General features: G+C 41.7%; 2 protein-coding genes across 4 annotated transcripts in view; both read right to left on the minus strand.

The window, feature by feature from the left end:
• CORO2A (coronin 2A) overlaps positions 1-4,077 on the minus strand; it is a 70,183-nt gene extending 66,106 nt beyond the window's left edge. For both annotated transcript variants that reach the window (XM_063294799.1, XM_063294796.1), the window contains exon 1: positions 3,696-4,077. In XM_063294799.1, coding sequence (XP_063150869.1) covers positions 3,696-3,710 — 15 coding nt within the window. In that variant the 5' untranslated portion in view covers positions 3,711-4,077. The remainder of the gene's footprint in view (positions 1-3,695) is intronic.
• An 11,841-nt stretch (positions 4,078-15,918) lies between these two features.
• The window catches only part of TBC1D2 (TBC1 domain family member 2), a 33,116-nt gene continuing 24,317 nt past the window's right edge, over positions 15,919-24,717 (minus strand). Inside the window, exons 9-14 of one of the 2 annotated variants that reach the window (XM_063294776.1) lie at positions 23,091-23,275; positions 21,932-22,405; positions 21,600-21,720; positions 21,043-21,228; positions 20,729-20,850; positions 15,919-19,869 (exon numbers count right to left, since the gene is read on the minus strand). In XM_063294776.1, coding sequence (XP_063150846.1) covers positions 19,668-19,869; positions 20,729-20,850; positions 21,043-21,228; positions 21,600-21,720; positions 21,932-22,405; positions 23,091-23,275 — 1,290 coding nt within the window. In that variant the 3' untranslated portion in view covers positions 15,919-19,667. Of the gene's footprint in view, positions 19,884-20,728; positions 20,851-21,042; positions 21,229-21,599; positions 21,721-21,931; positions 22,406-23,090; positions 23,276-24,717 lie in introns of both variants that reach the window. The other variant, XM_063294777.1, reaches the window with a different exon arrangement.

The following is a 24,717-nucleotide window of genomic DNA, read 5'->3' on the forward strand; positions in this document are numbered from 1 at the left end:
TTAAAGTCCACACATCTTAAAAGTTGCCAAGGTTGAGAAACACTGCACTAGACCTTACAGGAGACCTCCCCAAACTGGGATTTTCCAGATGATTTGGGACTGCAACTCCCAGAATTCCCACCCACGTGGCCAAAGGTGAAAAGAGACCGTGGCTTCTCTATTGTGGCACACTGATTATTAAGAAGCCACCCAATCAGTGCTGACACTCTATTTCCTTTTTCAGTACCACATCCAAATCAGTTTTTTGTCTAGACACTTGAAGCTACTTTATTTATTATTTATAGTTTAAGTTAGTTGATGTGTGCTGAATATTTGATGTGTCTGCTGCCTTTAATTGCTACAGTGGGTGCTTTTTTTTTTTACTAAACATCCCACTAAGATTTTAAACTATCTTTTAAAGACTGCCCTGCCATTGCAAAATGAAGAGTATAATAAAAATATTTTTAATAATATTAACCAGTATTGTATGACACTGCTTTTGTGGCTTTGATAACATCTAGCTTGCCACTGATAACTTAGCGAGCGCATGAGTTAAGATGCAGTTCAATCTTCCATCCATACTTCCAAAGGCCACAGGACTTTCCTTGATTCAGGCTGACTTCAGAAGATCCTCAGGGCTCTACCACTTCAGCTGTTGAGGATAGTTGGGAATTCCTCCCTACCCTGCTTTCCCTCTTTGCTAGATCTCTGGAGGAAGGTGGAATCATGGCAAGAGCAACATTTGGCTGGTTATCCAAACCAATAACGTGGACCTTGAGCAAGCCAAACATCTACTGATTTACACTGGTCTGAAAGTATTAGCAAGTTCAGCACAGACATGACAGCAACCATGTACAAATCTGGTAAGAGTCACTTTAAATCCTCATAATAAGATCTCTTTCTTTTCTCTCTCTTATGTCTAGATCTGCATATACCACAGCTAGGGAAACAAACATCTGGAATTGCCCTAAACTGACATCAAGTAACCATGAAAAACTGTATTATCTGTAGCTACCCCACAAATTATGGAACACCCTTTCCCTTGGGGCTTACTGGAGTTCAATCCTGAGCACTTTCCAGAAATACCATTTGAACAGATTACGACATATGTGGATAAGCTGCACTGAAGTCTTCTACAAAGTGACGACCTCCAAGCCCTACTGATTGTGGCTTGTGGGTCGAAGGCCAATATATCTGGAGGAGAGGATATGAAGAGATAGTAGCAGTGAGGGTAGTAGTGGGGTGAGTGACTGAGCCACCTTCCTGTCACAGAGATGAAGCCCTGCTACTCTAGCCCCTTGGATGTCATCAGAACAGCTGCTCAGAATCCAGAAAGAAGCAGGGTAGACAACAGACTGGGCAAAGGAAAAGCTGAAGGAGCAAGTAGTTTGGAAAAGATGATTTGGCGGGTCTGAAAAGGCAGCCAGCCAAGAATCACCAAGGAGTGGTAGGAACTCAAGAAGTGATGATGTGACATCAAAAACAAAATGTTTTGATGTAAGTATCTAAGCTTTATGTATCAAAAACTTTACTGGATTGTTGTATCATGGTCTCAGGGTAGCTATTACGTGCTGTGAGACTCTGGAAGTAGGATATGAAAGGAAAAAGAGGGGTGAGAACACTGTCTGTCTTAACAAAGAAAGAAATTAACATTTGTTAGATCCATTACGGAAGCTCCAGTTAATGGCAAGAAGTGACCAAGGGTAAATGTAGTGGATGGCTGCTGCCTTCCGATCTTGCTTATGAGCTTCATGGAGGAGTCTGCTCAGTGCTAGAACCAGCATGTTGGGCTAAACAGGGATCAAGTCATCATTTCAAGCTTCAGATAAATCACATGTTTTCCAGTGCTAGTAACTGACACCGGACAATTAATAGTCACTTCCACAGACTCTAAGCAAGGTCTCTCTTTTAACAACTACCTGACACCCAGAAGCTTCTCATAGCACAAGAATACATTTCATACCTATAGAATATAAACATTATCATTCATACAAGTCTTTGTTTCAGCAAAAATCTCATTACAATACCCCACCCCAAAAAGCAATTCTTTTGCACACTTAAGTGTAGCTTCTCTGGAGCCAGGGACAAAGTCACATCAACATTCCTTTTGCACGTCCTCCTCGGTCCTGTGAAAACCCCAGGGCAAAGGCAGAGCAATAAACACATCCTACTGCATTCGTCAACAGCTTTATCTATACCTCCAACAAATCTCATTATTTAGACCAGCCTTCATCTGGTCTCCTTCAAATATGTCAGCCAAACTGCTATTATGGAAGAAGGAGAAGGAGAAACAGAAGAAGTAGCACTGTATTTTCATTTACAATTGTTTACACTGTTTGCAAGCCACTTTGGAAAATTGTTATCCTGAAAGCTGGGATTTAATAACTGTAATAAACAAACTCCCTTCCCAGCCTGCATACCTTTGCTGGTTTGAGATTATGCAAGTGGTAGTTTAACACATCTAAAAGGTACTTGGTGGGAGAAAGTTTCTCTATGAGCCACAAAATAAATGTTAAGTACCTAATTTTGCAAAAAATACATTTAACCAGGAAATTTAAAGTGGGAAAATGTATCAGCATTAAATCTCATTTTGCAGTCCTAACCACTGAACCATCTGACCCATGGTTGCCCATCAGCTAGTATTAATTAAAAAAAAAATCTGGAAATAAACCAATATTTCAACGTTCAAGATGAGTCTATGAAAGCTACTCTCCTTTTTTGCCAAATTATGACAGGCTCAATAAAAAGGAGAACTCACTTCCAACAGGAAGGGCTTTTCACTGGCTGCTCACCTGGAGGAGATTCTTACGCGCCACAGGCAACTAGGCAAAGGATAGCTACCCTCTGAAAAGCAGCAAACAAACTCTGCCAGCAGCACCCAACTGCACTTCATTCTCTGCTCCACCCAATTCACAAGACCTTTGCAAACTGTGACCCTGACCTCCTCCATTTAGTTCTCAATTGACTTTACTTCCTGATGCTAGAAACAAACATTAGTAGACTCCAAACACACCAAAAGAGTATTTAGAAATAAACTCTTGTTCTTGTCAGATCTGTAAGAATGCAGATACAGATCAATGCACCTAAAGTTTCTAGACTATAATAGAAAATATGCCATTCTCTTCCAGGAAGAGGAACATTTCTTACACAAGAACTTCCTGGTAGCCTGTGCCTCTTAAGTCTAGAAAGGCTGGGGTGGGGAATCTACTAAGGGTCTCTACGAATGGGACCCACACTTTTGTGATAGTTGCAGGGGGCATAGCTGTCAAATACATGTAAATCCAAGGACTAGGATTTGTGCGTATGTATGGATATATACCGTGTGTATTTTATTTATATATATATCTATATTTATACTTATACTTATATTTATATATATATATATATATATATAGTTTTAAGAGCAATAATAAGAACTAATACAAACTAAATTTAATTCTAATTTAGGATTTTTCTTGATTATTTTCCTTTACCACGCCCTTCAGATCCAGAATGATGCAGGGTCTATCCACCTCGCGAATATCATTCCGTTCCAAGACCAGAACCTCTCTGACTCAAAATTATTATAGTACGCCAGGAGTATTCAGTATTATAACAGAGATGTGAAACTGCCCGATCTTGGTTACAGCTCGCAAAAACGCCTGACAGTTTATTCTTCTGACATTATTCAAGAGCAGGTTCATCGTTTTAGATCCTCCTTTGCAACGGTTTCCTACCTTCGTGACGGTCATGCAGGCTGGATTTTTTAAATGTGTTATGTCGGGGTGCCCGTCTGGTACCAGTCTTGTCTTTCTGCAGCAAAAATCTCGGCTCCTGTCTGCACCACACCTCCGCCTTCGCCTTTCCTACCCTCTCCCCTTACAGGTGTTGCTGCGCGAGCAAAGAATCCCGTTCATTCATGACCACGTCTAGCTTTATAGTTTTACATGCAAGCATCGCAAGACACCAGTTTAAAAAAAAATCACGGGAGAATCAAATTCTTTTGATTATCTCCCACCCGCTTAAAAAAAAAAAAAGACAGCCAGTCCTAATATTAAAGATCCGCCTGCTTGCAGCAAGCACGCTCGGTAGGCAGGGCGCACGCCTGCGAAGTCACTGCAGAACAGACACACGAGCGGGAGTTAGAAGGAAAGCGAGGGGTGGAGCTACAGGAGAAAGGAACCAAAGACCACGACTCCCCCCTCCCCTCCCTTCCCCTCCTTTGTGCGCGATCGAGACGCTCTGGCGGAGAGGGCGATTGCGTTGCGGCCGAGGGAAGGGGAGACAGGCTGGGAGAAATTCAGCCCTTGCGGGGAATCCGGGCTTCTCTCGAAACCCCGCTGAGGTGGAAAACCTGGGCGGATACACCCAGAAATAAACTAAAAACAAATTTTGCCGCTAATAATGACACATATTCACACACGAGCGGCTGCAGACCTTAAAAGTTATAGAAAAAAAAGACATGCCGAACATTTTGCAATTTTCAAAGTCTGTTCTTCACAGTGCCTTCCAGTTGATTTGCCCGTGCAGTTCTGGCAGCACTGTGTCGATGGTTTGCCATTGCCTGCTTTGGAGACTTGTTAAAAATAGGCCCAGGGTTTCCTTGTGGTCTCCCATCCAAGTGCTAATCAGGCCTGACCTTGCTTTTATAATCTTCAGCAAGGCCATTGCTTCAATATTACTGGATTGGTTAATTATGAATAGAAATAAAACGCAATCAGTGTAACAGGCCTCAACTAGGGTCTGTGTCACCCGGGGCAAACATGGATTCCATGCCCATTTTGGCACCCCCCAGCGCTCATTTTGGCGCCCCCCCAGCACAGTGCCCAGGGCACATGCCCCGGTTGCCCCCCCCCCCCCGTTGCAGTGTAATCCCAATCTGCTGCTGTATGTTACTCATCCTGGATTCTGAATTTTCTCTGGGTATAGGTTATGCGTGCGCGCTGAGAGCTAAAAGTTTCCTTATGTGATGTCTCAGGACTCTGAAAGAATTCTAGTTACATGCAAAACTGGCTAATGTCAGGCTCTGTTGCCAATTAAGAACATGAATCAACCTTTATTCTGAATGGAAGGGTTTGTGGGACCCCATTGAATGGAAACTGTACCATCACCTCCAAATCTGGGCTGATCCATACAGGCACACATGCTTCTAAGTGTATTTCATATGCACATACATTTCTATTGACTGAGTGTTTTTAAACACCCCCCTCCCCACTGCCCTTTGATCACACCTCCCAAACTAACCCAAACTATTGTTAAATGGAACATAAAATGTGTGGAGTTTTTTGGGGGGGCGGGGAAAATCAGGATCTTCCATGTTCACTTCTCTTTTGGCCCTGTACCCATTGCTTTTTCAGCATCTGAGTCCCAGAGTTTGACTTACCCACCTTCTCCACTTCTTCAGTGAAGTGTCTGGACATTTGGAGCGGGCACGCACCAGCTGAGCTATTCAGTTGACGTGGCTTCACAGCTGAAGAAATGAATGTTTCATTTTTCGTTTCGGGCCCTGCCCAGAGTTTCTGCTGGAAAAGCCCCAAGAAGTTAGTTCAGAACTTCAACCTGTGCTCTCAGGGATTAGCTTCAAGGCTGGAGAATGGGGCTGCCCATCCTGTACAAGCCAAGCCAAGCCAAGCCAGTGTGAACTGGGCATTCACCTGAACCCAAGAAAGGTGAACCCTAGGTCAGCAGCGTGAGTGTACACGAACGGCATCTTTCCCAAATCCTTAAGCAAGTAGCCTCCTCCTTACCTTCAGATGAGCGTACAGCATTCAGTTGGTTGAACCCAAACTCAATTCTGAAGGGCTCTTAACTTTAAGTCCTCAAGCTGTTTGAAATCATTTTAATCCCTTGGACATGCCTTCATATTAACTGGCAGGTTTTTTTTCAACACATGCAGGTAAATCTAACTTGGCTGTGGATTTGATGTCTTGATTTTCACCCCTGTTTACCACACCATCCCATCCTTCCCCATATCACTTTTTTAAAAGTCCATAACCCTCCTAAAATGTCAATTTCTTCAGTTAACTGTTGTCAGTGAGATTAGCCCCCTTGGAAGATTACAGCCATGCATTCTGGACTCTTTTATGCTATTCTTATATTTCATTTGCTTACTACAAAAAATAAACACTTTAGATAATAAGATACACGTTTTTGGTAATAATCTGAATGTTAAATATTTTAGATTCTCATACTAGTATCCAGTTGAGGAAAAAAATAACTAAAAAGCACTGCTGGCCATCTTTCCGGAAACTTTGTAAATACTTTATAAATATATATTCACTTAATTTGCAGTCATCACTTTGATCTGCCTGTATTTTATTTTAGAGCAGGGGTCCCCAAACTCTTCAGCTCATTGACCCCTTCATGAAGTTTCAGATTGTTCAACAACCCCCAAACATTTATTATATGAAAATAATTTAATAAATACTACTTTAACTAATAGTATTATGAATAATAATAGTAACAGCAATAATGGATAGTCCCATCGACCCTTGGGGGTTGATATTGACCATTTTGAGGCACCCTGTTTTAGAGGATGTCCTTCAGCTTCCCATGTAACTAACCTTGTGGTATTTACAAGAACTGAAATGATCTTTTTTATATGGAGAGCTTTGCTTAGTTTAAGAGATAGCTTCTGGATCTGAAGGTACCTCTGTCTGTGTAATGTATTCACATCAGCTATTCCAATTCCCATGTTTGAAAATACCATGCATACTCTTCAGAGACGAGAGCCAGTTTGGTCTAGTGGTTAAGGTGCTGGGCTAGAAACCAGGAGACTGAGAGTTCTAGTCCCGCCTTAGGCATGAAAGCCGGCTGGGCGACCTTGGGCCAGTCACTCTCTCTCAGCCCAACTTGGTGCAATGTAGACTAGCCTCCTCGTGGTGCACCCCGGGCAATGTGACTTGTCACAGCTAAATAGTCTACACATCTGGCTGCTGGACCTTACAAGGATTTCCCAGCAAGAAAAAAACAGCACGAACACTGAACTGCTATGCCATACGATTAAAAAAAAAAAAACCTCTTCAGAGACAATGAGGAAAAGCTTCATCAGGTGTGTTACAAATGTTGTTTCCCAACTTCAGCCTCTAAGTCATAATACTTTGACGGGAGGAAGACAACCTCACAGTTTTGCCATTTTTATGGAGAGAGAGGAACTGGAAGGCCTGGTACCCACACTAGGTCAGCATACATCCATACATACCTGTCATACCGTTCCCTTTTAGGGTAAACAGTGTAATAAAAGTTCAGAAAAAGAGTAAGAAGTCCTAAGCAAAGAAACTGGAGGTGAGAGGAAAAAGTAGAGAAATTTATTTAAATCTATTTTATACCCACAATAGTCACAATACCTTTCCATAACCTTAGCCTTGTAAGCCACCCTTGCTTCCACTATGTCTGTACACCAGTTCGTACCCTGCCTTTTGCTCTTCCATCTTCTCCCCTCTGTTGGAAGACCTCATAACTCTACCCATCTCTGAGATTCTCAGCTTTCCCCTTCCTCTCCACCCCTTCCCTCTTCCTTCATGCATTTGTCCTGCAGTTTGATCCTCTTTCCTGCTAGGTGAGAAATACCTGGACACATTTTTCAGCCTAGGAGCAAATCTTTATCAGGGGCAATTTTCAGAAACATATTGAGACTTCATAAATACAAACAGCAAGTCACAAACAGATTTATACCCTAGATGTTGCTCGTTATGTGTTTGTGTTTTATAAAAGTTCCCTTTTGCGCAAATAAGCTGCTCGGATAACCAAAAAAAAAAAATGCTGATCATGTTTCCTCAACTGCTTCTAAGCTTTCCTGGCCCTCTGGGTCCCATATCCCATGTGCCTTAATATCTGTACTTCCTGGAACCATTGCCTGCCCTAGCAAATTATTCCTCTTACCTGGTGCCCATGTGACGTTTTCTTCCTAGTGTTAGTGATTATGTTCCCTTTCCTCACAACATTTTCATTACAAATATTCTGACATCTTTATTCCCTGGTCACTGAGCATGACAGTGAGAGAATTGTATTGCCTATCATTATCCAGAGACTTCACTGTGAAAAATCCAGTAGTTCCTCCTGTTAGTAAAGTGGCTCCCCAGTGTGTTGACTCCAACTGCAGAAGGGAAAACTGAGTGTCCTTCCCACACAGAGAGACTCCACAGGTTCCCCCATCTTCCGTTAAATACACACACACACACACACTAAAACAGGAAGTATATTACCACTATCACTAAGAAATATCTTGGAACGATGGGCACTGTTACTCATTTCTTCATAAAGATTTATCAGATGCCATCATAAGGTTTCTAGACTGAAATAGGAAGAATTCTTGGTGAGGTTTACACAAAGGTATACATCTGAACAGAGATTTCCTCCAGGTCAAATAGCTATAACAAAGCAATTCCTTAAATGTATTTATTGCTGCTTCAAACTTATCAGTGACAAAGTCCAAATTATACGACCACTTATCAGAAGTAGGACAAAAAGTCAAGGCTGGAGTAGTTCATATCGTGGAGCCTTAGTCACAATTCACCTGTGTTTGCCAGTTCAGGGGTCTTCAAATAGTTGATTCAAAATAGTTCCAGCTGCATTGTTCACTTTTGTTTTTTTCCTTCCTCAGCTTCAACACAAAGTGGCATTTAGTAGAGCTGGCATAGTGTAGAACAGCTTTATCTAAAGAAGGTAAATTCCTCAAATCAGAAATACAGGGGAACGAGGGTGATCCATATGGGAGCAGCAAATTGGGAAAAGGGGGCAGAATGGATAAGAATGCGAACAGAGGTATCTACTGGTGAAATCACACATCAGTAACAATTCTGTAGGTAGCTTTAGCAAAGCCACTGTCTTATTCAGTTCACTTCTTCTCAGGCAGACTGCAACAATATGGAAATCATAATGTACCTTAGGTGGTTGCTCTAAAGATTATGGTGTTAATGTATGTGAGAACAATATAGGAATAGGCAGCCTACTGCCTGCTAAATATTTTGAACTACAACCTTGGACTGAAAGAGAGCTGTAGTCAACTCATCTAGAGGACTGGGTTGTCCTCAGTTTTAGGGAAACACTATAGAACTATTAAATGGTATTACAAAGAGTTGAAATAAACAGATCAACAGAACCAATGGTTCCAAAGTTCCAAAGTTTTAAAATTATTGGTCTCTTTGATGGATCTAAAACTTCTGGGGATACCTGCCTCAAAACCTCCATCTTTGGGGTCAGCAAAATAAGGTCCTAGTTTGGATGAAATAATATTTTCTCAACACTATCGTTGGTATCAAGTTTAACGTGGACTAGTAATGTGCCTTCATTAGATACAATCATCAGTGACAAAGGTCAGGATAAAGAACAGTAAATTTTTAACCCTGTTAAAACTGAGTGTGGTTAAACACTAGCATTAATTATTTTGGTAGCTATCAGCTTGCTGTTACTGGCTAGGGTGATGATTTATTTAACTCTGTATATGCAAACAAAGATAAATCAATAAGCTATTATAAGGGTAGCTTGTTTCTAATGCTGGTGGTAGCTATTATAGTGCTAATTTCTATTTCTGGGTCAAGAGCTTATGCAAGACATCTCCTGGAGAAGAGAGTTGGAAGATTTGTCCTCTACGGTCTCAGTTCTCACATCACACATAGCTGAGTTTAAATTGAAAAATAAGGGCAGTATCTGGAGTTCTGGGTGTTTCTCACAATACTGCAGAAGATCTCCTGGGAGAGCTTCTCAGGTCTCATACAGTACCATTGCCTGTGGCAGCAGACTTCCACTGTCTTTGAAGCCTAGCAAATGCATACTGGACAATTCTGCCCCAATTCTTTCTAATCACAAAGGGCAGAATTAAACCTGCCGAAAACACTCAGATCTTATTAAAAGCAGGAGCAGCAGTTGGGGACAACAAAAATTAAAGTACAAAAGCTCTTAGCATTATTTCTAGCAGTGTGTGTTCAACCAATTCTTGTTGTATCACCTGCAGACTTTGCATAAAGATAAAGTCCAAGGTAGTCAGCTGAACATCACACTCATGAATATGGTGTGGGAACCTTCATAATCCAGACCAGATTAATCTATTTTATCAAGAGTCAGGTGGAAACTCTCCCACTCAAATGAGATTGGCTTCAAGCCTGTTATGCTATACAAATTGGAGAAAGATGCAAAAAAATGTGAACCCCATTGGTTTCACTACAAATGGGGCTTGCATTTGATACACAGAATCACTGTAATTCTTTTGTAACACATTCATTCACTTTTCTACAATACATTTACTTACCAGAGCTTTGTGTCCTTAAGTGTTTGTTTCTACCAGTTTCCACTCTAGCTTGTTGAGAGAAGTCTGATGCAACAAAGGATGCTGGAGAGTCCCTCTAATTCTACACCAGGCAAAACCCAGATACCATAAGTGTCAAATCTAATGGAGTAAATGCAATCAATCACTGGGCTCCCTAGACTGATGCATGGTCCCAATTCTCAATTTGGACATACTGTATGAATTGATTATCTGCATTGCACAACGACAGATCACTAGTCTACCTGGCTCAGGATTGCCTATTCTGAAAAGAAATGTTTGCCCACGTTGTTTCCAAACCAGGTGGGGGGGAGACTTTTAATGGAAGCCATATGTAAATCTCTCTCACACAGAACTAAATTCTCAGCTTCTGCTTTCCATTGCATTATTTCACTGTTGGACACAAAGGAACAGGGAAGAAGGAAAGAGTTCTCAGAAATACAGCAGGAGATGCAACAGACAAACCTAAGAAGGACAATACTAAAGGGTTCAGATGCCTGCATGCTCAGAGTCTGGGGAAGTCCTGGTATGGCGGGGGACAAATATGACATTGTTGATAATACTGAAACTTGGTGGGATGGAAATCAAGATTAGAATATAGTACTGGAATTGATAATTTGTTCCAAAGAAACAAACCCAACCAAAAAAGAGGGGGAGGGTCACTGTATACATAAAGAATGACTATACCCATATGGAACTTCATGACACTGAGGGTGGAAACTCTACCAAAAGTGCCTGGGTGAATATTAAGAGAAAAAGAAACAATAATGACAGTATTATAGGAGTGTTCTGCAGGCCACCCAACCAAGCAGAAGAAATGACATGGCTGAGATGCCCAGGAAACATACCACTGTGATATTCTCAGATTTCAGATACCCCAATATCAACCCGGCATCAAACTCTGCAGCAAATGGAAGATCTAACAGGTTCTTGACATGCCTTGCAGGCAACTTAATTATCCAAAAGGTAGAGGAAGGAACTAGGGAAAGGTACTGGACTTCATACTTACTAAGAGGGAAGCAATGGTTGAGGGAGTAGTGGTTGTAGGAACTTTGGGAGAGTGGCCATATGATCCTGGAATTCACCATACTGTGGGCAGAGGGAACCGAAGAAAGTCAAATTAGTGTTCTAGATTTCAATAAACTAAGGGGAAAAGTAGGAAGGATTCTATGGATGGAACAAGAGAAATGTTGAGGGGGGAGGCTGCTGACTGACACAGATGACAATGGACAACAGGGAGAAGGCTGAATGCTTAATTGCTGTTTTGCATCTGTCTTTTTGCAAAAGGAAAAAGTGTTCCAACCTGTCAGAAGCTACACCATGGGGGCCAGAAGAGAAATGTAGGTCAAAATAGGCAAGGAATTAGTAAAAGAACACCTAGCTGGTTTGAATGGATTCAAGTCATCAGGACTGGATAGATTATGTTCCAGAATGTTATGGTACTGGTGGATGTGATCTCAGAACAACTAGCTGTAATCTCTGAGAACTCCTGTAGCACAGGAGAACTGCCAGAAGACTGGAGAAGAGCTAACATTGTTCCAATCTTAAAACAAAAAATAAAAAACGTCTGTGTGTGTGTGGAATGGCCCCAGGAAACTATAGACCAATCAGCTTGACATCAATACCTGGGAAAATCCTAGAAAGCAGTGGGTTTCCAAGCACTTAGAAAGGAACAAGGTAATAATTAGAAGCCAGCAAGGGTTTGTTAAAAATAGGTCATGCCAGGCTCACCTCATTTTTTTTTAGTGACTAGATTAATAGACCAAGGGAATGCTGTGGATATAGCATCTCTAGGCTTCAGTAAAGCATTTGATGAAGTTAACCATAGCCTCACTGTTGCTAAAATAGAATGGTGTTGTGTGGTGTGGTGTGGGATGGGATGGATGGTCCCACTACCAGATGAATTTACCGAACAACAGTAGCTAACTCGTATGAAGGGGGGCAGTAGGGAACCTCAGCTTTCTCTGATGTTCTTCAATTATTTTATAGATGACTTAGATGATAGAAGGGATGCTATCAAATTTACAAATGACACAAAGATGGGGAGGATTGCTAATACCTAAGAAGACAGGCTCAGGGTTCAAAAGGATCTTGACAGATTTGAACATTGGGCCTTTTCCAACAAAATGCGATTTGGTGGCACTTAGGAAAAATCAGATGGACAGTAGACCACAGATTAAGCATGATCCAGCAGTCTGCTGTGGCTGCATCAACAGAACTGTAATGTTGCAATCATGGAAAATATAGTTCCACTGTACACTACACTGGTCAAAACTCACCTGGAATACTGTATCCAGTTTTGGTCATCACAATACATGAAGGATGCTGAGGAACTGGAAAGAGTACAAATAAGAGCAACAAAGCTGGTGAGGGGCTTTGGGGCTAAATCTTACGAAGAATGGGTATGTTTAGTCTCATGAAGGGATGGCAAGAGAAGACATAATAGCAGTCTTCCAATATGTGAAAAGCTGACACAGGGAGTAAGATCTGTAGAACCTAAGGGTAGAACAAGAACCAGTAGGTGGGAGCCTTACAAAGAGAGATTCAAACTCAAAATGTGGGGTAATATCCTGACCGTGAGAGCTATTAAGCAAAGCAGGGGAACTGCCTGCTTCCTGGAGTTGCAGGTGCTCCATCACTGGAGGTTTTCAAAGGTTGGACATCCATTTCTCTGGAATGGTACTGAGGATTCCTGCCCTGGGCAGGGAGTTGGACTAGAAGATCTCCAAGGTCCCTTGCAACCCTATGATATCATCTGAAACACAGGAATTTTCTTACTGTACATCATGTTAGATCACTGGTCTGTCTGAACCAGGATTCACACAACACTCATTGTAAGCTGCCCTCTGGAGTTTCAGACACGCGTCTGAACCCTAGCTACAAATTGCATTACAGCATAGCACCATAACAGAGCCCAGCCAATAAATTATTTTTATGCATAGCCAGCGTAGAAGCAATACATGGTGAGCTTATAGCTGAGAGAAAGGAGGTTATTTTGACTGTTCGCTGAGAGTAGATGCCACATTTATTAAATAGTTATCTGACATAATTTGCATGTTATCTATAGCCTTTCAGGTGAGCTGCAGTTCTTGGAAAGCTATCTATTTTTACTTTCAGATTCCCTTTTACTGCAGATGAAAGAGTATAGTCTAGTAGCACCAGAAATTATATGTTGTCCTGATTCTATAATAATAAGACAGAGTAGACCTAGGAGCATCGATATAAGTACAACCCCCAAATCAACCAATTCCTGTACAGCTCTGTATTTCTGACTGCTTTATGATGATCCACTCAAGCACAAAGCTCTCTGAGGACCAAAGATAAACAGAGGTTTAACAAATGTGGCATACAGCTCTTGATGAGGTAGCATGCATATTTTTTCTAGGTTCATTTTTGTTAGATTTATATCCCACCGTTCATTCGGGACCTCAAGTATCACTTCTGCTATCCCTTTCCTTCCCTTTCTTCCGACATCAACCACCTCTTAGATAGCTGAGCTGAGAGTGACTGGCCCAAAGTCCTGCAGGGAACTTCTGTGGCTGAGAGGGACTTTAACCTGGGTCTTCCTAGTGCTAGTGCAACACCTCGGCCATTACACCATTCTGACTCTTCTTTCTTACATATGAACAAATCAGAGGCAGCATACATTTGAGGAAAACCTGGGCTTCTGTCTTGGCCTCTCTCATATGCAGTATATTTTAAATAGAATCATTTTAGTACCATACAACACTGTTCCAAAGTAACAACAATAATACATTCCAATAGCTGTGAAAAGTAAAAAAGCCTGTATACACAAAGAATAGAGACATCTGACGCCTTTGTGCTTTGCTTACGAGCTTGCATCTGCTCCTCTTGAAAGAAAATGGTCAGACTATGTAGACGTTCACTCCTATCCTTATGCTGTTTTTAGGTAGCTGCCTAGAGTAGAGTTACAATTACGAGCACAAGAGGTCTCTGCAACGCTTCCTAAGCTGGCAACCAAGCTTTCAATGCTCTGATTGACAAGAAGTAAAAAACTATCAATGGTTGATACTTCTCAACAGAATGTGCAATTAATGAATGAAATTTACTAGCTAAACATGCGCAAGTGCTTGTAAGTATAAGTGATTTTTAAAAGTGGGATGGGGTTAGGTGAGCTTATTACTACTTTGTTGTTATTGTTGGTCAGTTGTCATTCAGTGTTCAGTTGCTTTCCACTCAGTGTGATCCAATGTAGTTGAACCTAACCACCCAGAGTCCCTCCTTGTGGGGGGAGATGGGCAGTGATAAAAATTTGATTGATAGGTAGGTAGGTAGGTAGGTAGGTAGATAGATAGATAAACCTTGTAAATTGTAGGGAACAGTAGTAATAGGTAATCAAGTAATGCTGTTATCCAAACGGTGACATGGAATGATAATGTACAGCAATAAATACTTCTGAAAATCAGGTGATAAGGAAACAAGAGTATTTTTTCCTGATACGTGTACAATAAAAGGATTTTAGGAATTAATCTGCATTTGTGTGGTTAATGCTAGCACAAATAGGCAGTTCTGTGTTACATGAGTCAATGATCTGTGTCACTATACAGGTAGTCCTCATTTCATGACCCTAATTGTGACTGGCAACTCCGTTGCTAAGTGACATGGTCATTGAACGAAACATCACATGACCGCTCTGCTTAGTGATGGCAGTTCTGGCAATCACAATTGCTGTCGTTGAGCAAATACCACATGGTCATTAGACGAGGACCCACTCAGATGCAAGCCCATTCTTGGAAGAAGGAAAGGAACTTCATCCACTTTAACAACCCACATCCACCTATCTCTCTATCTCTGCCCTTTTGGCTGCCTGTTTACCCACTGCCACCAGCTGCCCCCACCACACTGCATGCCACTTCTGGCTGGGGCCTTCTTTCGCATTGGTATAGCCAGGACCTTCTTTTGTGCACCAGCCGGGGCTTCTTCACATGCTGGCAGGGGCCTTCTTTCATGAAGGAAGCCCTGGCCAGCATGTGAAAGGAGGACCCAGTTGGTAGTGGCATGCAGTGCGGCATACACCCACCTGTAGCTCTCACCTGTGGGCCTGTAGCTGCTTGTAGCTCTTATCTGCAGGTCTGCAGGACATTTCCATGGCACCTCTTTTGGGGGAGATGGGCAGTAACAAAATTTGAATAATAAATAAAGAAATAAACCTCCCTCACATGTGGCCAGGATGGTGAGCCCAGCGGAGGGGAGGCAGGTGGAGATGACAACGAAGGTCAGCTGCAGGGGGGGCAGCAGCCACAGGGGGGTGGTCATGAATGCGGGTGGGCCTTAATTTTGTTCATGTGACTTTGGGGGCACTGCGACGGCCAGAACTTTGAGGACAGGTTGTAAGTCCCTTTGTTCAGTGCCATCGTAACATTGAACAGCCACTGGATGAATGGTCATTAAGCGAGGACTACCTGTAAAGTAGTTCTTGAAGGGTAAAAGCATAACCATAGCCTAAAGATCCTCAAACAAAATCAGTCCTATGTTTCTCAACCTATACCTGAAAGCAGAGATTAAGGTAATTGGGAACAAAACCTAATTCAGACTGTTGATGAGCCCTGCAGGTCAGGGCCTCTCTTCACTCCAGCTCCCCACAAATCTCAGGGAATGGTACAAAATGCTCATCTTGACTTAAAAGGTAATAAAGCAAAAACATAAGGAGTCTTTTAGCCTAATAAATCAAGTCAATGCATTTAAATGACAATATATTTATTATTATTACATTTACATTCCACTTTTCCTCTCAAGTGGAAGTCATGACAGATTAATCAACAACAAATTTAGCTTTGTTCTGATGGAATAAGAAAAGAAGGCAACTCAGTTTATGAATTAGAAGACAGCAGTGCAACACTGGTACATGTTACTCTAAGGAACTTGCAGACTGACAGAAGCAGGCCAAAATTCATTCAGGCCAGCAAGGCAGACATGAACCATGATTTGTTTATTTAAAGCTTCTTTAAAAAAAAACTTTTTAGCCACAAAGATATGCAACTGTGGATCTTAGCACAAACAGAGAAGAAGAGCAACATCACATCAAGAAGGTGGTAGGAGCCTTCTCCCCCTCTCACAGCTCCAAAGTGAAAGCTCACTGGGCCACAAGCTTCATGGGGCCTCTCTCTTAAGAATCCATCCTCTGCATCAGGGAAAAAAAAAACAAAGCAGAGCCCTGGAGCAGCTGTTGGGAGGCACAGGGCTTGAGGCACTTAACATTTAGAGTTCTGGAAAGAAGGCACATCCCCAGAAGGCTTTGCTCTGGTTGCTCAGCAGCAGTCAGATGGCCTTAGAGGAGACTACAAAATAGCAGAAGGAATCATGTGTGGCTGGTCTCAAGGGAAGCACACAACCCTGGTTTCGGGGAGCATCAGCTAATTTCTGCTCCTCTGCTGTTTCCAGATAGCTCTTTTATTACACTGAGCCTGCAATTGAGGCTTTCAGTAATTCTGCTGTGCAGCCACCCTTTGGGTTCAGTGTTCCTCTGGCAGTTGCCATCATCAAAATACTATTTGCCTACTACTCCAGGTAAGAAAACGGATTGGCCAGACAGGGTACCTTAAGAAGATCAGTTCATCCCACCAGGCTCCATCTCTCTTCTGCGTCTGGTTTAAGCCAGCAACAAGTGTCTGTCATAAATCCACATCTGCACCAGGGTTTTTAAGATAATTTGCTAGGGCTTACACTAGGGCAATCAGAAGTTTTTGCTCAGTCAACAGATCAATTGGGCTGGGCACACTTAAAAAATAATTTGGAAGAAGTGCTTCAGCATCTCTCTGCTCTTTGTTAAAGCAGCCCTTTTTTTTTCTTTAAAGCTGCTGCATAAAACTGAATAGATGCTGCTGCTTTAAGAGTCACATTAGAGTTGAGTCATTAAAGTAGTAACACTTTTTCCCACCTGGATAAAAGCTTTACGTTTTAAGGAAAAGTAAGGAAAGATTGTTCTTGCAGCAGACCGAGCTAAGTTTCCCCCAATTTTTTTGAAATGTGTGCAGCACTGCTAATCAATTCTCTAGGATTTGCACAAGGCCTTGACACCTCAGAGGCTTCTGGGTCAGGCCGTAAGTATAGTCTTTTTTATTCTCAGACAGGAGGCTGACCTGAGCACAGACAATTGCATTTGGGTCATTAAGTGAGGTCCCAATCTTAGAATGAGAGATTCCAGATTGGAGTGCTTGGCACGTGTTTACAAAATTGAGGTGAAGGAAATGAATGAGATTTACACCACTTAGTAAACTCCCTCATTCATATACCCAGAGAGTTAGGATCTTGAGCTAACAAGAGTAATTCTTGAGGCCTTAAATAAAACCTTAAGAGGGATCCACCATAGAGCAGCTTATGAAGAAATGGTCTTCCTATGCTCCACTGTTGTTTGACCACGGAGGTAGGCTTTGCACAGCATGCTAAGAGCAACACTCCAAAAATGGACAAGGTTGGGATCAGAGTGAGTGGGGGCATTTTATTTTTTTATTTAGTTGTGGGGTTTTTTGCAGCTCTGTAACCTATCAGTAGGGGAAGGAATGACACTGAAGAGTAAGCTTAACAATGCACATTCTGCAAGTTTTAATGCTTTTTTTCTTTGGAAAAGACAGAAGCAGCTGCCTGTTTTTTCCATTGCTTTCAAAATAAAATGAGACCTTCTACTGTGTCATGGCCCCTCTATTAAAGGGGAAAAAAAGCTTTTTGGGGAACAAGACACCTGGCTTACTGGTCCCTTCTGCTTACAAAAAAAACCCTTCAGTCTTAGTGACTGAGTGGGTTGGAAAAGATTGGAAAAGATTTGGGGGAGGGGGCACAGAATGGTTAGAAAGAGTAGGGAGAAGTGCAGGGGTGGGAGAAGCAGGAGGAAACACCACAGAGGCTGTTGTAGGAAGAGGGTGGTAGTGGCAAATGCAATAGTGGGTGAAGGTGGGGGAGATGGCCTTAACCCGGGCATCGCTGCATACCATGCCTTTTGCACTCTTGCTTTTAACCCAAGAAATCCAATCCTTGACTCTTATCTATAGATTTACTATAAATGATCTCTTTGGGTGAGGACCTGCATGCCAGATGATACAACATCTATTAATAATGGAAGGAGGGAAAAGAAGATGCCACCAGGCATGAAAATTCATGGATAAAGTGCTGAAAAAATATCACCTCAAAACCAATCAAGAAGGAACCCCACTGAGCAGATACTTTTCTCCCTCTCCATTCTCAAATGCACAAACTATTGATTCATAGAATCATAGAACTGCAGGCTTGGAAGGGACTACAAGAAACATTTAGTCCAGTGTTTCTGGAGAATTCTGGGAGTTGAAGTCCACATATCTTAGAGTTGCTGAGGTTGAAAAACACTGACCTAGTCCAACCCTCTGCAGGAAAGCCAATTGATTAGGAAGCAAAAAGGGAAAATTTAGTATATGTATAATATTGGCTTGACACATACATTGTGTTAATCCACATTTTGCTTTACCCATGGTTGGCTGAACAAGCCATATTGGAATGGACCACGGGTAATAGTAAACCATAAAGCAGCCCTGCACAACACATAACCCATGGGCCGTAAGTGGCCTGCCAAGCAGCCTTGTAGGCCCACTAGCATTTTTAAAAAGGTCAGTAAATTAACTGCTGCCAAACATCACCGCTGCCAGGAAGGATCTGCTGCCGCTGCCCCAAAAGACACACTGCCAAGTGCCTCCAATGTCTCCAGGCTTCACTGATGCCGCCAGCTGTAGCACTGTTGCCACTCTGCTAGCTGATCAATGCGCCAGGTATTCCTCTGCGCCTACTATTATTTTTATGTTATCAATGAGGTCCTTTCTTCTCTACAAGTTGTGCAGGCTTGCCATAAACTAGGGTTCACAAACCATAATGGCTGTATTCACACATCATACTAAGTTCTAATGTGATTTGTACGGTTTCAGCGTAATGCCTTATATGTTTCCAATGAATGAGCAAATCACAACACCAGTTGATTAGCTCAGCAAGTTCAGTTGTGGGTGTGCATGGAAGCAAAAAGGTACCATTGATCCTCATTATAAGACAAGAGAAATAATTTAGGAAGGCACTGTTTTGCACTGGTGCTCCACTAGATTTCAGACAGAGATCTGTATGCATTCAGCAAATATCTCTTTAATTAAAAAAAAACACAATAAAATGAGCATGATGGATACGAATCAAAGGGATGGATCTCTCAGCTGACAACTCCGATACCTAGAGAAGAAAGGAGAGAGTAGCAGAGAATCTCTAGTGGAATGCAATCCAGGCAATATTGCACCACAAAAAATCCAGAAAAGACATAATGAAAATAAGGCATGGTATATCCTCATTTGCAGTTGACCTGTAAACCATCCAGGGCATCTGCATTCATTGCACTCAGATGCCAAGCATTATGCTCATAAGCAACTGTTGCTTTTGTGTTTCAAACAAAGGCAAATTTTAGAGAAGACCAAAGAGGAAATGAGAGTTACATCTCTTCTTCATCCTCACTCGCCGCTCCATCTAGCTGACTGGCTGCATGCTCAGCCTGTTCTCTCACATACTGGGCTTTTAGCTGCTCCAGTTCTCTCAGCTCAGCCTCCACTTTTAATCTGTGCACTCCACGTCGATTCTGAAGCAGCTTCATAGGAAACGGATTCATGTCACTGAAGGCGATGCTCATCAGCTTCCTGGAAGAGGGCAACTAGGTGAGCCAAACAAGAAGAGGAAACTTGGTAACTCTGGCTGAATATACATTTGAGAGAGAAATGTTCTTGGTTTCTCTCACAAACATCAGGGCAGAGTCTTCAAAATATAGCAGCTTTGCAAAATGCAGATCCAAGCTCAACAGGTTTGTGCTGTTCTGCAAAAAGCCCCTCTTCCCTCCTTAGTTTAGATCACATGAACTCCAGATTTCCTGGGAAGCTTTTTTTATATGCAATTAGATAAAGCTTCATATTAGACAGCAGCATCTGCAACAAACTATCATGATGCCAAGCAACACCTGGGTGATGACATTATCTCCCAAATGCTGCCATTATGTAGCAAATATGCACATGCGGTATTTTTGTGTTGTCATCATACCGGTGTCATTGTTTGTCCCCCTTTGCCACACCCTCAGAGACACCCATGATATTAGATGTTGGTAGTCAATCAAACCACCAAAACACAGAGACAGAGATTTAGGGATCAGTGATATCAAAACTCAAGACCCATCAGTAAGTATATTGAAACGAGGGGGAAAAAGGACATTAACAAGGCCTGTTCATTTTATTGGTGCTCAGGCATCCTTTTCATATCACACACTTCCTTGGAGTTAGTGAGTTTCCTGTATGACCACTGTGTTACTCCACGGTTGGACAACAACATGAGGAACTAGGACTGGTATGGCTTAATATAGGAAGAGGGCCTCATTTTAGCCCAGTAGTCAGCTTGACAACTTCCCATTTGCCTCAGGAATATGGCATTTCAACTACATTATTTTATTCCTGATCTGTGTCTGGCCCTGAATCTCCTGTATTTGTATTTGGTGTCTAACAACATTCTTACCTGCCATCACAGATCGTTTTGGTGAAAAAGCGAAGATACTGATAAAATTCCAGATTGTCATGAATCTTCAATATTGCTTCTTCATTATATTTAAAAATTGCAAGAGCATAACGGAATATTACCTGGGGCAAAAAGAAACTTGGCTGACTACCATGTAGAATATCACTGGAGGAACATATAATTTACAAAGACGTAAAAACTTATGCAGGAAAGTATAGACTCAATAAGCATATTCAGTGTCCAGAAGATTGGCTTAAATGTCTAGCTGCTGGAAGATATAACAACTAACTTTATGGATGATATGACTTTCTTACCTTTGCCCCTTCGTAGAGGAAAGCATCCCAAACTCTGAAGAGAAGGTCACTGACAAGACTATCAACAAAAACAACCAGGAACCAGTTGAAGGTCACTAAGGACAGGTCAATTTGAAGCTGCTCCAAGTGAGCTGTCAGCCTGGGAAGCTTCTCTGACAAGATGTCTTTGAAGACCCTTTGATCTACCTGGATTTGGCAAAACATCAATAGTGATAAGCACTTATATTAGAAAGGCTGGTCTTCTTTTCCATGGTTTCATGGGTTGATGACCCTTATAGGCAGAAACATCTATATGGGAAAATATTAGATACTCCAGTCTGAAACCATATGCTTAAAGATTCTTTCCAGCACTTTGAAACAAACATCTCCCTTGAATTGTACCTAAAACTGACTAATGTCTTACACTGCAGCTAATTCTAATATGATCAGCTACAATATCTGAGACCTTTTAATAGGTTCTGCCACACTTTAAGCAATTCTTAAAATAACTTATTTTTCCCAGTGAAAAATTCCGTAATTGTCCTGTTCCTCAACACGGAAGGGAGCCTCAGACTTACTTGCGAGCCTATTAACGTATTGCTGTAGTAATCTTGAGGCATTAAATTCTTGGTGATATGAACTAGGCACCAGAAAGCTTCTTCTTCCTCTTCTAGGACCAACAAGGCAATGGCAGCTAGTCTAGGATGAGTAAGACACCATTATAACTAAAGCAGGTGAACACACATACTAACACATTAGACCTGTGATACTTCAGATGGTCACAAATCTGAATTTTCAATGTGGAAAATAACAAAATGAAAATAACAACAAAAAGTGCTGAAGAGCCAGAAGGTTCTTCTAAAATTCTGGCTACATTTGAAATGGAGAAGTAAGAGATGTAAGCAGGCACCTGTTCAATCCTTGGCAATAGCCAATGGTTGGATTTTGCCAGGAGAATGCAAGTAAAACTCTTCGGAGTTTGGGAATAAACTGGGAAGTTGGTGACATAAAATGTCTATTGTTGGGCAGTGTGCGATGCAGGTCCAGTTCAATTTGCTGGGAAGCCGGATGCTCAGCAATTTCACACTTCTTGAGCAAGCTGTGATAATGGCCAGCCGAGCGTATTTGCTTTACCCGATGACTGATAATCCATCTCCATACCCTCTGGCGATGCACCACTGGGACACCACAGCGCAATAAGCTTTTCAGCTCTGAGGAGGAAGTCAGTTCTCCAAGGTTATTCCATCGCTCAGAGAGAGGTTTCTCTGTGGTCGTCTTGTTCAGATTACTGCATTTGATCTCCAGGGCCTGGATTTTGGCCAAGAGCTTCCAGTCTGCAGCTTCATATTCAGGAACTGTCATAAACCCATAGTCATCATATTGACTAAACAGTGGAAAGAACAAAATTAGGGAAATGACAAAATACTAGGACTCTTGATGAAAATGTGAATTGTCTTCAAACATTGTAACAATCTTTTGAATGTTAAAAAAACTGGAGGCACCTTTTGGAGATAGTGAAGGAAGCTTGGCATATGATATATAAAAATAGTCCTGATAGGTAGATGAAAAAGCTATCTACTTTTTTTTTTAGCTTTTACAATAACACACTTGGACCAAAACACTCTTAAAAAAATATGGCAAGCAAAGTGACCCACAGCCTCACTTAACTGCCGTTCTAATCCACAAATGAGGGTCAGCAGCTAAAGGCTTATTGTATCTTACCTTACCTTACCTTATCGCAAAAGCAGCATAGGAACATATAGCATTATCAGTTAGCCATCAGCCGAAAACTGAACCTGAAATTCTTGCTTCCAGCAACCGTGAGCCTGGTGCAAGTACAACCATTCCAGTGGCCTCTGCAGACTCTCATTGCTTTCATTAGAATGACCGAACAAGCACTGTGGCATTGTGCTGCAAGCTCTGCCCCTTTTGGGGGTGCAACGCATGTAGAAAAGGTGCCAATCCTGCTTTCCTCAGTCTGACCCCTTCCCCACCCCACTGAAGATATCACTGATCCACTCCATAGGCACGCCATGCCTCTTTCACACACAGCCACATCCGTCAGTTACCTGACTGGGCTTAGCTGAATAGGAATCAGGGTTTCTTCCTTCATATCCCACTGCAGCGCCTCTTCGATGAGTCCCTTCACCAGTGCCACGTGCTCTTTAGCCAAATCCGGCATGCCTTGCAATGTCCGCAGGAACATCAGGTACTTGCTTTCAATCTGGCAGTTGTAGGCTTGCAGATGGGCACACTGCCATATGAAGAGAGAAAATGGTTGTGTATATCTGCCTCTTGGGTTCATTTTGAAGTTATTCCAATTTAATTTTTTTTTAAAAGGGCAGAGCAATGGGCTATTGATTGAAGTATAGACTATTGAAATAGTTAGTATAAAGTATTGAATTATATTGAAATAGACAAGAATCTGATCTTGTTAGTATAAATTCATGTGTTCTGTTGTTCATTTGACCAGTATAGAGTATAGAGCAGTGTTTCTCAACCTTGGCAACTTCAAGAGAGGTGGACTTCAACTCCCAGAATTCCCCAGCAAGCAAGCTGGCTGGGGAATTCTGGGAATTGAAGTCCACCTCTCTTGAAGTTGCCAAGGTTGAGAAACTCTGGTTTATAGGATACAGTATATAGTACTGTATACCTACGTATATATTCGTTCTTGTTCTGTTTTGCATGTTATTTGTTTATTAGATGGGGATTTTTTCCCATTAGTGTTTTCACTGCAAGAAGTCTGCAATTCTATCAACCTTTTCTGAATTGTGGTTTCATGACATTTTTGAAGAGAAACCATTTTAAGACATTCTGGGATAAATAAGGGGAGGTTATTGCAAAGACCCCTAAGGAACAATTAATCTTTCTGTATACTGACACACACACTGCTAGTTTCAACACACACTTTGTCTACTGTGGGAATTCTATCCATAAAGGCTAGTGCCAGTCAGCTTTAGGAATAGTGAAAAAATTCTGCCCTTACTGATTTTTTTCCAAAAAGTAACAATCGCAGTATGTTATTTTTCCTTATGAGAATTTCGCAATCAGCCATTGAATTGGTAGCACCATTGGGTTGAGGATTCTCTTTTCCCCTGGTCATCTCAATCATTAATCATCAATACTGCTTTTAACTACATTGCCTCATGTTGGATATCATTAATTGGTAATACTAGAGGTCTACTCACATGTTAATTCATAGCATCATTGAGTAGGAAGGGACCTTATAAGTAATTGAGTCCAATCCCCTAATCAGTGTAGGCTCCTTGGTCATCGGTCAGAGCATCTCAGACAGATGACCATCCAGCCTCTATTTGAAGATGATGGCTCATATGGTCAATTTATGAGGCCAGGCATTTGATCTGTGCAGCTGATATTTATGCCTTAAGCACAGAATTCTGGGGGGGAAAAAACAGGCATTAGCAGCTATCTACGTGTGGGTGTTTTCTACAGTCATGAAGCTCCTACACTCAAGTATCTACTTAAGTCTCCATTGGGTTGTGCCTCTCAACGTGAATTTGATCCCTGTTGCAACTTCTTAAAATTAAAAACAAAAAACAATGCATTTGTTGTTGTTTACAACTTGTTTGGTTTCCAATCTACATTCACATATCTGTTAATACAATTTTTTTCAAAAGGTACGCTATTTTTGAACGTATCTTTCCCAAATATGTGTTTTGTGCATATTTGTGAACA

Source organism: Candoia aspera, chromosome 2 (genome assembly GCF_035149785.1).
Source record: "Candoia aspera isolate rCanAsp1 chromosome 2, rCanAsp1.hap2, whole genome shotgun sequence".
Classification (NCBI taxonomy): Eukaryota; Metazoa; Chordata; class Lepidosauria; order Squamata; family Boidae; genus Candoia; species Candoia aspera.